Genomic DNA, 15,715 nt, shown 5'->3' with positions numbered 1-15,715 from the left:
GTAGGAGCCAGGTTCCTGGAGCACATGGACTGGTGCTAGAAGGAAGGACGGACAGACAAGGCTACCTCTTTTGATGGCAGCGCAGTCTCAAATCAGTTTAAGCTAATGAGAAGCTGTGGTTTGAAGGGTGCGCCATGCTGAAGCGTGGCTATAGGAACAAGCATAGTGTAAACTGGGAATGGAAAACCTTTAAATTGACGCTGCCCATGGACCATGGAATTATGCCTAAGGAATTATGTGTGATAACACAGCAATACATGTTTGTGCAGATTTTTTTTTTAATAAAATCAAAGTTTATCTGTCTTGTTTGCCCATACTCAGCCACATATCCAAGCAATAAAACAAAGAGATTTACCAAAACTAAAGTGTTTGTAACATTTCTACTGCATGCCCAAGGGCTTGCTTGAATCAAAGCAAGCACTGGACAATCCATATGCACAGCTGCTAAAGTTATCATAGGACTCTGACCAAAACCACCCAAATTTAATTATGTTTTTTTCTGAAATCGTTCTATGCATTTCCATCAAGACACTTATAAAACCTAGCAGCGTTAATCCATGGCACTGTAGATTTAAAAGCCTTAACCTGCTACGTGAGAAGGAACACGCTTTGCATTAAGAAAGAATGGAAAATCAGATTTCATTGAATACATTGAGTTATGTTGAAGTCCTGCAGCTGTAGACAAAAGATAAAGAAAGGCCAATACAGTATTATACCACCAATAAAGAGTTATATCCAGCAATAGTTCAACTCAAAACTGCAGAGCCCAAATCTTTGTAGACGTCTATTCTGTTCAGGCCTAGGATCATTTCTACAATCTGTATGTTTTAAATGAGCGATTTAAGGATGTCCTAAAAAACTTACATAAAGATAATGCTGCCTTCCCTGTTGAGGAAGGCCCTCAAAATTTTATTTTCTCAATTATAAAATACTTTCAGACTCTTATTTGCATTGCAGAATAAGGCAGACAACCAGAAATATGTTAATTAGATCTACTAAGATAACTCTTCAGAGAATTCAAGCTACAGAGTTAAATTATTTCCCAGTCAAATTTGCAAAATCCCTATGGTGAACAATAGTACAAATAATAAAGAGGGCTGACACAGAGGCCAGAGGTTGGTAGGAATGTGTGAAAACAGGAAATATTTTTTAATCCCAATTATCACACAAGTTGAAAGTAGACAGGACTCTGCAAGCCTGCTAGAATTCATCCTTGTTTCTTTATGAGATATCAGACCTAACCAGAAAAAAACACAAAAACAAAAAAAAGACTTTCTAACAGTATCAAAAACAATTCTAAAGTAAAAATTACAAGAGCTTACATCAATAAGACAGTTTATCTCTGTGTCTCAGTTGCACAAATCAATTCAACAAGCTTTGCAGCCTAAAGATGATCACTTGCACTTCTACATGAACTACTCTGCTGTTATATTATGAGCACTATATAAGTGGAACAAAAACAACTTTAGTACTAGTCACAGATACCCTGGGGCACCTGAGAAATCAAAGAATACAAATATCTGTAGCTTGGTATTTGCTTAAGTAATCTTCATGCACAGAAACCTTGAGAAATGGCAATGTATTCTCAAGGCAAATCCAAGAATTTATGTTGTGTGCATCATAGAGTTGTATCAAGAGCACTAAATTTTTTTAATTAAATTCTGGGCTTTTTTCTGAACTATGGAACAAGGAGCAGTATCGGCATATAAAAGAAGTTAGCTTTATTTGATTCGCAGCAGGAAGAACAGTGTACTTGGTATAATACTGTTGTTGTTAATCTCAACACTACTTTTGAAAGTGTTGGAAAAAAAAAAGCTTTACTCTGTAAAAACAGGAAATCCAGCAGAAGAGAATAGATGGCATAAATAAAAAGGTATGCATTCTTAACCAACACAGCAGAATTTCTGCATAATTCATTTCACACAAGAATTTATTTCCCAAAGCCTTTAAAATAAGAAATCTTTATGAGTAGCGCACAAGCACGTAGTAATAAACCTACCATCCTACGCCTGCTCTCCAACAAACTTTTCCTTATCGCAAACTGTTTTCATATCAACCATTTCAAACTTCTCTGAAGCAATACTAACTTGCTAATACATGCAAATTCTTTCAAAAATTAATAATTTTCGTAAAGATCTGTCTTAAAATCTGCATTTTTTCCCACAAAGAACATTGTGATGCCATGAACTAACACAGATTCTTTCCAAAGCGTAAGTTGAGGCAGAACTCCTCCAAGGAACTCTGAGTTATCACGGAACTATTTAAGCTTCTCCTCTCTAATTTTAAAGTTACAATGACTGGAGAAGCTACCCTAATGGCTAACAGTTTATTTTCTTGCCATCACCTTGAACTCCAGCCATTCAATTAGTCGTTTACTGTTAAATTGTACATTAACCGTAACAATAGGGCAGTCTGAAATTCATCTATACTCTCAAAACTCCAAAATATTTTGTAATCCCTCCTTTTAATATGTAGAAGTCCTTGTTGTGCCCAGTGCATAATATATATGTGTGTGTGTGTATATGTAGATAAACATCTAAAGGCTTCCTTTTGTTTAATGAAAACTTATGAAAATCTGACACATCAGAAAACAAGGTGGCACAATATTCCACAAAATATTCTTCATAATAATCCATTATTCATATTTGAAATACATATATAGACACAGTGTTGTAATATTGGTGTTATATCCCTTGAAAATAGATGAAATAGTTAATAATTTATGAATCATTTCATATAGAAAAAGCCAGCCTTTAACTTTTAACTATATTAAGGTCACAATGAAAATTAAATTCCACTGCTAAGAAAGGTCTTTAAAAAATAATTTGCCTTGTCTTTCTTATCATACTTCCCCAGCATTAAAGGAAAATTAAATGAAAGAAAGGGTTTATTCTTATATGATTAAGTGAAAAAGCTTCTAGCAGAAGATGACAGACTTAATCCCCAAGTATGGAAATATCACCAAATAAATAATTTGCATGTATTATTAATGTTGCTAACATGGTGCTACCACATGCATATGGAGGAAAGAAGAGAAATTGCAGCATATTTAAGTCACGAGACTACCATAAACAATTCAGTGGCAAATACAAGAATTTATCCTTCTTTGCAACAGTAAAAAAAAAAAAATAAAAAGGAGAAATACAGCAGAGCTGACAGCAATCCTCTCATTGCTCCATTGAAGAAAGTGAAAGAACTATAAAGCCCTGATAGTGAGACACTTCACATTACATTAATTCCTACAGAAGCAGATCTGGTATAGTCTCATACTTCACAAATGCTGGGAAAAGTCAGTTTTAAAGTGACCTGGCTCTGCTGTCCTCAGTTAGCCTTCAAATGCTCTGGGAATTACACCAGTGTGTCTCAGGTTCACTATGTCAATATTGAATCAAGATACCAACATGTCAGTTTTTCTTAATGTAAGAAGTATGACCTAGGGCAGATAATCATGCATTAAGAAATGCAACATCATCTTTTAAAATAGAATGTTAGAAGACTTTATAACCTCAGAAATTAAGAGCTTTCTATAGCTGGGTCCTCTGTCACGAAGAAGAAAATATCATTTTTTTAATTTGAACAAAACTTGTGACAACTGAACCAAAAAAAACCAGAAGAATACTGTCTTAATTGAAGTACAGATAAAATATTAATCTTGCTCTCCTGTTAGCTCTTCATGTTTTAAATGGATGAATACCTCATCTTCCAAAGACAGTGCTTTTCCATAGGAGTTTGCATGCAATGAATGCAGTCTTTGTGAGCAGATGGTGCAGCATAACCACACATCACAGTCCCTTCAATAACAACCTATGGCTTCCCCAGCACCCAATTTAGTATAATCACATCCATTTTTCACTGATAAAAAGTTAATTGTATTTTGTATACAAAGATAAGTTCTCTTTTCATTATTTAGCAACTTGTCAGTCCAGCTTCAGTTTCACCCTTGTGCATTATTGATTGCCACCTGTGTTGTCATTCCATGCCACACCGAGTTTTATTTCTTTTTAAAGATATATATATATATATAAATATATACATAAAAATTTGAAACTCACACTCTGAAGATGTTTTCCATTTCCCACTACAGAGAAATCCACACATGTTCAATGACCAAGTTATCTGCACCTCAGTCATGGTTCTCCTCCACTTGGGAAATTGTACAAGCTAACATTTTGCAAACCCTGCAACAACTTCAGCAGTGTGCGTGGTGGTGGTGTTTTGTGGGTTGTTTTTGTTGTGTGGGTCTTGGTTTTTTTTAAAGTAAAGAAAAAAGCAATCTAGAAATCTACCCATGTACATGGTACAAGCTGAGGTAAAAGGCAACTGGACTGGTTTCCCTGCATCAGGCAGAAATTGGTAACTACCTCCTAAAGCGACCCATTATCAAACACCATCACTGCTTCAACAAAACACTAAACAGTATCAGATGAAGAGCCTCCCTCACTTTTAGACTTGTCTTATCCATCCATCTCCAGCTTCAAAAGGCAAATAACGTTTCTAAGCTTTTAAGATCCGCAAAAAGCATATTTCAAAGATGAAGAGTGTAATTATTTTTTTTAATTAAATTTTGATTCAATAAGGCCAAGTGTAAGGTCCTGCACCTGAGCCTGGGCAATCCCAAGGAGAAGGGCTTGGGGGTGCTGGTTGATGAAAAACTGAATACGAGTTGGCAATGTGTGCTCGCAGCCCAGAAAGTCAATCGCAACCTAGACTGCATGAAAAAAAAAGTGTGGCCAGCAGGTCAAGGGAGGTGATTCTGACCCTTTATTCTGTTCTCGTGAGACCCTACCTGGGGTACTGCATCCAGTTCTATAGTCCTCAGGCACAGGAAAGACATGGACCTGCTCAAAGAGTAAGTCCAGAGGATGGTCACAGACAGTAGGCTAAAACACCTGCTGTACAAGGAGAGGCTGAGAGAGTTGGGGTTGTTTAGCTTATAGAAGAGAAGGCTTCAGGGAGACCTTATAGCAGCCTTCCAGTATTTAAAGGGGGCCTACAAGAGGGATGGGGAGGGACTCTTGATCAGGGATTGTAGTTACGGGACGAGGGGTAACAGTTTTAAACTGAAAAAGGAGAGGTTTATATTAGATATTAGGAAGAAATTCTTTACTGTGAGGGTGGTGAGACATGAACAGGTTTGCCCAGAGAAGTTGTGGGGGTCCCAACCCTGCAAGTGTTCAAGGCCAGGTTGGATGGGGCTTTGAGCAACCCAGTCTAGTGGAAAGCATCCCTGCTCACCACAGGGCGAGTGGAATGAGATGATCTTTAAGGTCCCTGACACTGTGACAAAGGAGATTCCCTAGATGGGCTCCTGGCACTATTTTACCCTCTACCATCTTATTACTCATTGTTTCCCACAGACCATTTTTACCCTCTTTCCACACTCTACAGTAAGCACCTCCAGCCTGTAAGTTCAAACCACTCAAACACATTCAACACATTCAAACACGTACCCCTTTACCATAGGAGCAAAGCTTCATTTTCATTGACACTTGAATCTCATCTCATAACGATGCTTTCAGTCAATAAATTGATCCAGAAAAAATATGGCGCTAAGTCTGGTTGAAACTCAGCATTTTTTATAACATTCACCACATATTTTATATTGCTACAGAAACTGAGACAGACAAGTGATAACAACACAACACTGAAATATACTTCAGCCTTCTCTAAGGGCTCCAGTTCCTCAGCAACATTAGCTTATGCTGTGATAGGTAATGAGGTTCAGATTCATAGGTGTCTGCATCTCACCCACTATACAGAGGACTGACCTATGCATTAAGCAGCCCACTAAAGCCTACATTTTAAAACCTAATGTTACAGCAAACTGAAACTGCTGATAGCTGACATGAAAATGCTGGACTGCCAATTGTGGTAATTCTAGAGGTGCTTCCCAAGCAAGGAAAGAGCAGGAACAGAGTGAAGAGCCAGTATAATATGCTACCAGTCAACACAGTGTCAATCACTCCTACCAGTGAGCCAGAAACAGTCATGTTTCACAAATACTATGAATTCCCCATTTTACTACTCTGTAGCACACTGCAAGGGATAAAACAGCCAGGCAAGTCTGTGGTTTGCTTCAGGTCAGTGCCTTGACAGGGGCAAATTCCTTCCTAGTGTACTTTAGCAGATCAAATTACACATGGCTGAGACACAATCTGCAGTTCAAGGAATAATTTTGATAAAATCATGCTGGGAACTGACTCATATGCTATTCTAAGGCCTCACTACTGTATGCAGAGAAATAATTCTCAGCCTACTGAAACAGCAAGTTCTATGATCCTAAAAACACTTTCACAGTGTTAAGTACTTATACACAGGTTCAGTGTTTACTTATCAAGTCCTAACAAAATCTCTGGGTTAGAAGCAAAGGGGTTTTGTTTTGTTTTTTTTTACTTTTACTCTTAAACAAAACCAATGAAGTTCTATAATACGTAACATAAAACCTAATTCCATTTAAATGGTTGAAAAATTGTTTTAAACCAGTTTATCAACAAGTAACAAAATATTAATCAATGTGAATATAACAATGATCAAGCAAATTAATCACTCATGCATTTGTGATCGTTCTCTAAATTAAACATACATAAAATACCATTACTTCTTATGAAAGTCAATTCCATGTGATGTTGGGAGCAGCACAGAAAAGGACACCTTATTATAACCCTCATATAAAAATACCTCAATGAATTATTTGCGTTGCAGGGAAGAAACCTCAGACAGACTAGCATTGCATGTTACTCAAGAGGCACAGATGCAAACATGCTTTTCTTAAAAAAAAAGAAAAAAGCATTTTCCTTCTATTACCATCAATGAAGTTCAGCAAATCAAAGTATGACCTAGGTATTACCTACCCTTTTTTTCATTTAAGAAAAACTTACATTTCGTTTCATCATGCATCTCTGCACACTTAGATTATTGTTAATTTTAAGAGAAACCACTAGAGGAAGAAGTGGTTTATTTAGCTGGATAGGTATTAACCACACATAAATACAAGATACTGTATTAACATTATATTCTTAGAATATTCTACTACTGACATGCAAACATCAAAGCAAAACAAGCGATGTCATTTTTACAATAGGCTACTATAACTGGAAAAAAGTGTTACATTGCATTAATGTGAAAATGAAAAGGGAAGCTTTGAAAACCACTACCTTGATTCTTATTCATATAGTACTCAGCATCATGCTATACAGTCAGCTCACAGCATTTGAAATCCAAGTTGCAAGATCTTCAGAAGTTTTGATAAGTTAATTTTTTATAAAAAGCGTGGATTTTTATCAAATAGTGCCAAGGCAAAACAGCGTAAAACAACATTCAGAATTGCAGTTCTTTACTAAGGAAGCATCAACAGTCATGAAGACTGAAGTTCTCTGCATATCCATGGTAACACCACAACGCACCATACTTTCAACTGGTCTTGACTAATACTGCTGGTTTTGTTCAGATAGAAAACTTTTAAGTATTTCCACTATAAAGCATTACATCCTTTAGTAAGAGTCCTTTTGTTTTGTCTGAATCTGTTCACATACTATAGTAAACTTGTAGCTCTTTAACAATAATACCAAAAATGGAAAATATAGACAAAGATATAAAAGTTGCAACTTCATATATTTAAGATCCAACAGAATATAACCCCTCTCTAAGAAAGAGCCACAGTTTGTAAGACTTGTCTGTCTTTCAGAAAAATCACACTAATTTAAAGACATTTCTCTCCTCTAGTCAATAAAACAATATAAATTTTCAAAACATCACTTGTTAATCAAGCAGATACTATCAGTAAAATCATCTGAAAACAAGTAACCCAGGAACGATTAATTAATGTTGAAATCGGATGAAAAGGCAGAATGTCAAGGGATTTTAGAAATCTTTGTCACTAGAAAATACTGAAAGCTGATAGGAGGACTAAGCCAATGCAAATGTTATGGAGATAAAAATTGGGAATAACCTGGAAATCTTAATAATACAAGGAAAACAAGGACAAAATAGGAAAAAAAAAAAAGAAATCATGCAAAGACTGGGAGTCTAGTTAACCATGTTCCATGGTCACAAGGTCCTTTTCGAAAGCATTGCTTGAAGAGTCAGACAGAGAATGTTTCTTAAAAAAAAGTCTGAATTGTTTGAATGTTGCAGATACCACAGGGGTATTGCACAATGTAGCTGCTATCCTACTTTCACATGCATAACCTTCCATTACAACCATTTTGACCCCAGGCTGTTGGTTCTCCATCTTCCTCAAACTCTATCATACCTTAGGCTAAAACTGATTTTTCCTCTTACCGTGCAATATCCGATTAGCAAATACCTGTAGTCTGAATCCTTACTAAAATACTGCTCCTACTCTTGTTTGGCACTTACATGACAAATTCTTAAAAGGAAAAAACAAAAAAAAATCCTTTGCTTTTACACAAAGTACTACAAAATAATGTAAATCCTAATTAACAAAACCATTTTTGACATGACATTTGCGATGATCTGACCTATTCTGCAGCACTTTGCAAATTAGAAGTTACAAAAATAGCTACATGAAAAAATAAAAGCATCTCCATCTTTTCTTCCAGCTCTAGCAACAGATTGTTTTAGTAACAGCAATCTGTTTGACAAATGAAAAGAAGAAATTACCAGGCATCAGAAGGTATTAAGAGTCACAAGATGGTGAGTCACTATATAACAAGCCAAGAAAACTGACCAAGGAGCTACCTGAGTCTGCATTTCTTGCATTACTACAGGTGAAACATTCAGAGAAGCTATTTTTGGAACAGAACAACTCCCCAGGTCTACCTATACTACAAGAAACAAATCAGAAAGCCTGTGCACCTGCAGATAAACAGGAAATAAATTGTCATCTCCAGGGGTAAAAAAACAAACAAGGAGTTTATCTTGCACCATGATCCTGTTCATCCATCCTTATTATCAGAAAACATTTCCTAAAAAAACAGTCTGGAAAGAATTTGCCTAGAAAACTTGTGGAATGTCCATTATTGGAAGTTTGTAAGAATAAGTCAGATAAATATTTGCGAAGAGTGATTTAGGTACAGCTCACACATAAGACTGAAGTCAATGATCTTTCAAGGTAGCGCTCACCCCTATTTCCCTCCCCCCAAAGTCTCTGACTTCACAGTGACTGACAATACAGCAGGAAACTGCAAAGATATTCAAAGCAGACAGAAGTATTAAAATTGTTTCTGACATAACAATACATTGACTGTCAATGGTTCCTCTGTAAGCACTCTTCAAAAAAGCTGCACTTTTAAAGTTTAGTTCTCTTGCAAGCAAGCACATAGTAGCTGACATTTCTTTTCAACAGACTCAGCTAACTTAATGTGAACATCTGCTATGATGATCAGGGCACTGTTCTTCAAAGTCATCTAAACTTGATTAATGATGAAATTTTTTCCACATACTGAAGTTTGGTACATATTACAATTAGTAACAGTAAGAAATTCTAGCAAGGGGTGAATCAAAATATGTCCTTTACACTTAACTGTCATTTTTTACCTAGTGGAGATGTAAATGAATCTTTATTACTATAAAATTCACCTGAGTTGACAGCAAGTGTTTACTTTTTATACAGAAATCTTCCTACCAGCTGAGCATGGTGTATTCTGGACTTGAGCCTACTTTGGGTGTGACTGGGAGAGGAAGTATCAAAGCAGTCACACATGTACAAAGTGTACCATCGAAGTAGTTTCTACCTCTAAAAACTTGAATTTTATTATTGAAAAACTTGGTGTAGAATGGCATACAGTGTGACAAGGAAAGTTATATTTTCTCAATTGTTTTTCAGTTTCTGAATTGTTTTTCTCAGTAAATCAAGTAACAAAACCAAGTTAGAGAGTTAGACTTAGCTGAATTGGTCTGTGCAGTCTCTGGTTCTTCTCCCTTCAAGTCTCTCTCAAAGTATAGCCATAGTCACAGCAAATACTCTCATAAATCTTTTTAGGTGAACTATACTATACAACAGGAATTTAGAGACAGATTCATACTTTTGAAGTAATTTACAGATAAACCCCTCTTTCGCTTGGTTCCTCAGTAGTTCCTCTCATCTTCAAGACTATATACGTGAAGCAGATAATAGCCTTTTCAAAAATCAGCAAAGGTACCAGGTTTCTTCACGTAGTTGATTTACTAACAGAAAGCTATCTGATTCATGAGGCATGAAAGCTGAGCACCTACAAAAGCCATGGCTACTTTATACTGCCTGAAATTTTGAAATATTTCTCATGTTCCAGTGCTTATTTTATATAAAGGAAACAATGTCTTTAAAGTATGTTCTTATTTAAGGGAAAGCATCAACACACTCTTAAATGCGATGTAGTAGATTTAGTTTATGAAGAGCATTTTCAAAAATATACCCTTTACACTAATGAAAAGGAATGTATCTACCAAATGTTAGTTTTAATTCATTTAAAAGGGATTTGACAATAAAAACTAATTAATGCAATAAATAATAATGTAATACATTTAACATACACAAAAGTGGCAATGAAATCAGAAAGGTGCCATTATGACTACCTGACAAGAGCGAAACTGGTTGACTAGCAGCGTACATCTCTGTGGGTCTTTTCTTCCATCCAAACTGTCCAGTTCAGCTGCTACTTGATTTAGTTCCTCATCAGCGTAATAGAACTGAGCAAGGAGCTGCGGGTCTGTTCTCTGCAGTGAAGACCGAGACATATATAATGTTACATTATTTTTGCAAATAAAAAAACTACTTCAGCTAATTATATTTATTGTGATTTTTTTTATTATATACACATTTAAGCCAGATAAGTAGTGTAAGCAGCATGGAAAACAATGATCTTGAGACTTTTATGCACACTTCCAAATATTTTCTACCTTGAAGTAAAAAAAATATCTCTCGTAACAAACTTGAGGCATTACTCAGCTACCATTATCTCCAAAAACCATCCTGGCATTCTCACTACTTGTGGCATAATTATCGAGCAGAGCTAATAACAAGTTTTGTTTATTAAACAAAAGTACACTTCAGTTCTAAGCAAAACAAGGCAAAGCTTCTTTCCAAGTTAAAACAAACAAACTCCCTGAAGTCTACCAAGCAATGTGATAATCCATCAAGCAGCGTGGTAACCCCTGCAACACAATGCACAGTGTTATCTGGTCAGAATCCTCACTTTGAGGATCACAAGAATCAAGTCACAGAAGGACAAAAAGTACTGAATCTACCAGACGCGTTAGCAGGGCCAAACAGACGTAAAGATTTCACAAAGCAAATATGACTAAACATGACATTACAAACTGAAAATTCTGCCACAAGTCTTTCAAGTGGCAAAGAACAGAATTATCACAATGGCTTTTTGGCCACATTAAAACAAAACAGCAATTATAATAGAACAGAAGAATAAACGAATGCATAATCAAAAAAATATTGATAAATATTAATAATAAAAGTCTATCCCATAAAAGGGATTTTTTTAATATTAACAACTGGTAATTCTGATCCCTATGAAAGGTTTCATCAAAATATAAAAAAATAACAGAAATCGGGGTCTGAGCGTGTGCGTGTGTCAGCAACTTGGTGAAAGATTCATGGGCTCAGTAAGCACAACCTCATATTATTCTAAAGAAGCAGTCAGTAAAACACACACAAGATTTGCAGGAGGTGTGTATAAAATGAAATAGTTGGGTTTAATCACTGGGTAAGAAACATTAAGACGACACTAACTGTAGACTGAGAATTAGAATTAGTTGTCACTAGATGAAAGAAAAAACATCTTATACTATAGAAAACAAACAGATGCAAAATATCTGAAACTGATTCTTAAGGCACCTAAGAATGAAACAATGCAAAAATACTTTTTAAAGGACCAGGTTATGTGTACAAACACTGAAAATACAGACCAAGTTGCACGGAAGCAATTTAAAGAGACTCAAACATTAGGGGAAATAAATTAATATAGAAAAGAACTTCCAGGTAAAGAAAACCATGGTGTAAAAAGAAAACACTGCTTTCATAAACTAAAAAAAAAAAAAAGTACAAGCATACAAATTGCCAAGAAGCAACACATTTTCAAATTACAACTACTGAAGATGTACAAGATAAGTACATCAGAGCAAAACATGTACCAACAGAAACAAGTGCAATACAATGAAGAAATTAGTCAGTAGCAGAACAGAAGATAGCATCACTTTAAAAGACAACATCACCAAATGCAACAAATGGCAAAAGATAAAAACACTGAGGACATAACAAGGAAGTATATGTTGCAAACCATAATATTTTTTATCTGAAACACAAAACATTTCCACTGTTGTAAAAAGGATAAAATACCAAAGTTCTTAAGGGATGGGCATATGGATGCAGTGGGACCAAAAATGCTGCCGTTAGCAAACCACAGGTCTAAAGCACTAATAGAGATGATAAAGGTACACTAGAGCTCAATCTTGTGCTTCACGTACACCCAGTCCAGCAGCACTGGTCCAGAAGACATAAGTTGTTTGCAATCACACAAAAAGATCCATAGCAAGCCTCTGCCAACAGCAACACAGGTTCAGAAATGGTGAAAGTGCAATAAATGCCCAACAGGAATACTTGAAAAAAAGCAGTTAATTTTGCTTCATACTTTAAATTTTTATTTTTTTTTAACAGAAGGTACCACAACATATTGTTAAACTCCTTATTTTAGTCTCCACAAGATACATATCCTGCAGAAAAAGCCTTTCAGGCCTTCATAGTACAACAGTATTTAAACCTGCACAGCTGTTTAGTCCCTGAGAAGGGACAACAGAGCATTAACACCTTTTGAAGAGAACAGTATACATCCTCCACACTTGACAGGATCAAGGAGTTAACTACTGCAAGTATTTTATTGCCACAAGACTTAAGGAAAAAGATATAGCCTTATAAGTGATAAATACTGCCTCAGTGTTCCTTGCTGGATTGGTTCTCAGTCAGCAATTTAACAACAGTCCTCTGTGAAAACAAAGGCACCGTGTTCCTGTAACACCTTATTTGTGCATGAATATAGTGAATTTAAGGCTACCTTTAACATTGCTGTAAGCCATCACACGGCCCAGCAGCTTCTTACATCATGACTTCCCACCACCCAAATTCTGAGTCAAGTCAGAAATGAAACATCTTTTTGGGCAGTGGAAATGTAGTAATGAAAGTCTTAGGGGTTTTTTTTCTTCTTTAAACAACCACTTTCTACAAAATAGAGAGTCTTTCCAATCATAAGCTTTCAATGTTCTCTTTTATTAAGCAGTTTCAGAACCCTAAATGTAAGCTGTCAAAAGTTTACACAGGTTTGAATAATGTTTTCATTATAGCACCAATATAAAGGTGCCCAGGGAGAAGGATAAAGATTGTACTGCATTGTGTCAGAGAAACAAACAAAATTCCAAGTGAATGACAAGAGGGAGAGCCTATAACTGAACTATTAAATTTAAATTTTTTTAGTTCTTAATTTCTGTATTTATAAAGCAAGACTTATTAAAGCATTTCTTTCAGCATTTCCCCTACCCAATTACTTTTATTATTTCTGATTTTTACATTTTGCATCAGCATTCACTTACATCCATTAAAACTTTCTGACAAAGTTGTTAACCAAAAATGCAGGAGTTCATGTGTGGAATTGTGGCAAAGCATGAATGCTGATTTATAAGCACCTAAATTGCACTGCAGAAGCAAAATAAGGCAATTTATTAAGACTGGTCTCAAGCACAAGTAAGGCTGAGATACTTAGTTCCCACGTGGCTGATCTTTTAAATTGGAGGAACAAAAGTTTTAATTGAGTTCTCTCAACTGTGTTATGTTTGGTGTGGATTAGCAGCGTGATCTTCGATTAATTGTGTCAATCATATGCGGTCCCTGGCAAGCCGAAGCTGCATGAAACTCTAAATCTCTTAGCAGGGGGTCATTTAAAGCAAATAGCCACAACTTTCTAAATTCAATTTGTTCCAATTGGTAGCAGAAAATAAGAGATAGCACCATGCTCAATGCCAATTTCTACTTTGAGTAATGCAAAATACAGTTCAAGTAATTCCACCCAAATTACTTATTTGGCAGAATAAAAATTGGTAATTCCCATTCTCAGTTGCTCAAATAGAAAGACTTCATTTGAAAGTACCTAACAGAGAACCTACCACTTATCCTGGTAGTTTGTTTCAGGAATTAATCACATTTGCAAAATTAATGCATCTAATCTCTTGTTTTAATTTGCTGGACTTCAACTTACAGATGCTCTTCTCACCTTGTAAACAAGTTGGTCTATGAAAACCAGAAACTCCCACTAAAAAACGTGTCAACTAATCAGGAACGAAAGAAATTCTAGCACAGACTTCTCAACACAGTACAGAAGCAAAGAGCCAGCCCAGAAACTGATACTACAATGAGAAGCCAGGGTGCTGAAAGATCAATCTCAAACCAGTCAGTAATTCTGAAATTTAACTATCACCTTGAAAAATCACATTTCCAGAAATAAGCGTTCTTCTTGGGGGGGATTTTCTCCTTTTGAAACAAAATCGCAAGTGTCTTTTTTTGTGATTTTTAACAACAGCTTTCAGGTATCAGTACTGCTTTTTTCCACTAACATAAAATATGCATAATCTTATAAACGTAAGTGACAGCAGCCCATAATGTGAACACTAAAGGGAATGCTTCTCCCAGGTTTCAGTGCTCAGGCTTTTTCGTCTGCTGACATCGCAACAGGCACAGAGCCCCCACCACCACCACAAAGAGACAGAAGACATCATCATCCCAAATGAGCCAAAGAATAGACTGAAGCAAGAGAATCATACTGATAAGCAAGATCCCAGCTAGTGATATAACTATCTTCTGATGCCTGTCAGTTATCCTCGGGAAAATTTTCATCATTTTTCAATTGCTGATCTAAAGGCTTCAGAACAACAGCTAAACCCCATCCCTGCTTAAAATAAAATCCATGGGCCTGAGATGAAAGGCTTCAGTTCTCCCTCGTTCACTGGCATTTTTCCAGCAGTAAGCATTTATGTCTCTCCCACACACTCAGAAACCCTAACCTCATCCCCATGGAAAGAAACTATATGGAAAAGCATTAGTTGTATGCATTTTGCTGATGGTAAATCCAGATTGCTTTTTGACAAGGGAACAAAGTAAACCTATATCCATCAGGGTAACTTTTTACGTAGTACTTGGTAATGGTAAGAAGTGTATTTTTACACAAGTACATATATTTTATTATACTTTGCAGCAACTGCATCCACAATCAATCACAGGGCAATATTGGGTGATAAGTCTATGTGCAATAGATTCAATTGCTGCAGGCGCCCCATGACACTACTCTTCCTTAGCCAGGAAGGTTAGCAAACATCAACTGCCTGCTCAACAACTTCTATTCTGATACAACTGATGCTACAACTCTAACGGACAAAGTTAAAAGTTTTAGAGAAAGGCCATGGCATTCACATTAGTGGAACTGCCTTTCATTTATGTAGCTTCCTTGATTCTCCATGGGGTAAGGGAAAGGGTGGTATAAATATCTATTACTGAGGGCCCAGTTTTTCTCAGTCTAAATCTGTTGTCTGCTACATTTTCAGGGAAAGGAAAGAAACACATCGTCACATACCCAAAGACAATCAACCTCAAACTTTCTATTCCCTGAAATACATGCTGACATTATCAGACAGTGCCAATTACTGCATAACACAGAAATCAGAAAAGGGACTTCACAAGCAAAAGCACACTCCCTTTGAGTTGGGAATTTGGAAAAGCTAT

At 36.2% G+C, this 15,715-nt stretch overlaps 1 protein-coding gene across 5 annotated transcripts in view; it reads right to left on the bottom strand.

The window, feature by feature from the left end:
• ZFYVE28 (zinc finger FYVE-type containing 28) overlaps positions 1-15,715 on the bottom strand; it is a 162,588-nt gene that overhangs the window by 74,619 nt on the left and 72,254 nt on the right. For all 5 annotated transcript variants that reach the window (XM_054203242.1, XM_054203243.1, XM_054203244.1 and 2 more), the window contains one exon: positions 10,516-10,656. In XM_054203242.1, coding sequence (XP_054059217.1) covers positions 10,516-10,656 — 141 coding nt within the window. The remainder of the gene's footprint in view (positions 1-10,515; positions 10,657-15,715) is intronic.

Source organism: Rissa tridactyla, chromosome 5, assembly GCF_028500815.1.
Source record: "Rissa tridactyla isolate bRisTri1 chromosome 5, bRisTri1.patW.cur.20221130, whole genome shotgun sequence".
NCBI lineage: Eukaryota > Metazoa > Chordata > Aves > Charadriiformes > Laridae > Rissa > Rissa tridactyla.
This window is presented reverse-complemented; position numbering and strand designations above follow the sequence as displayed.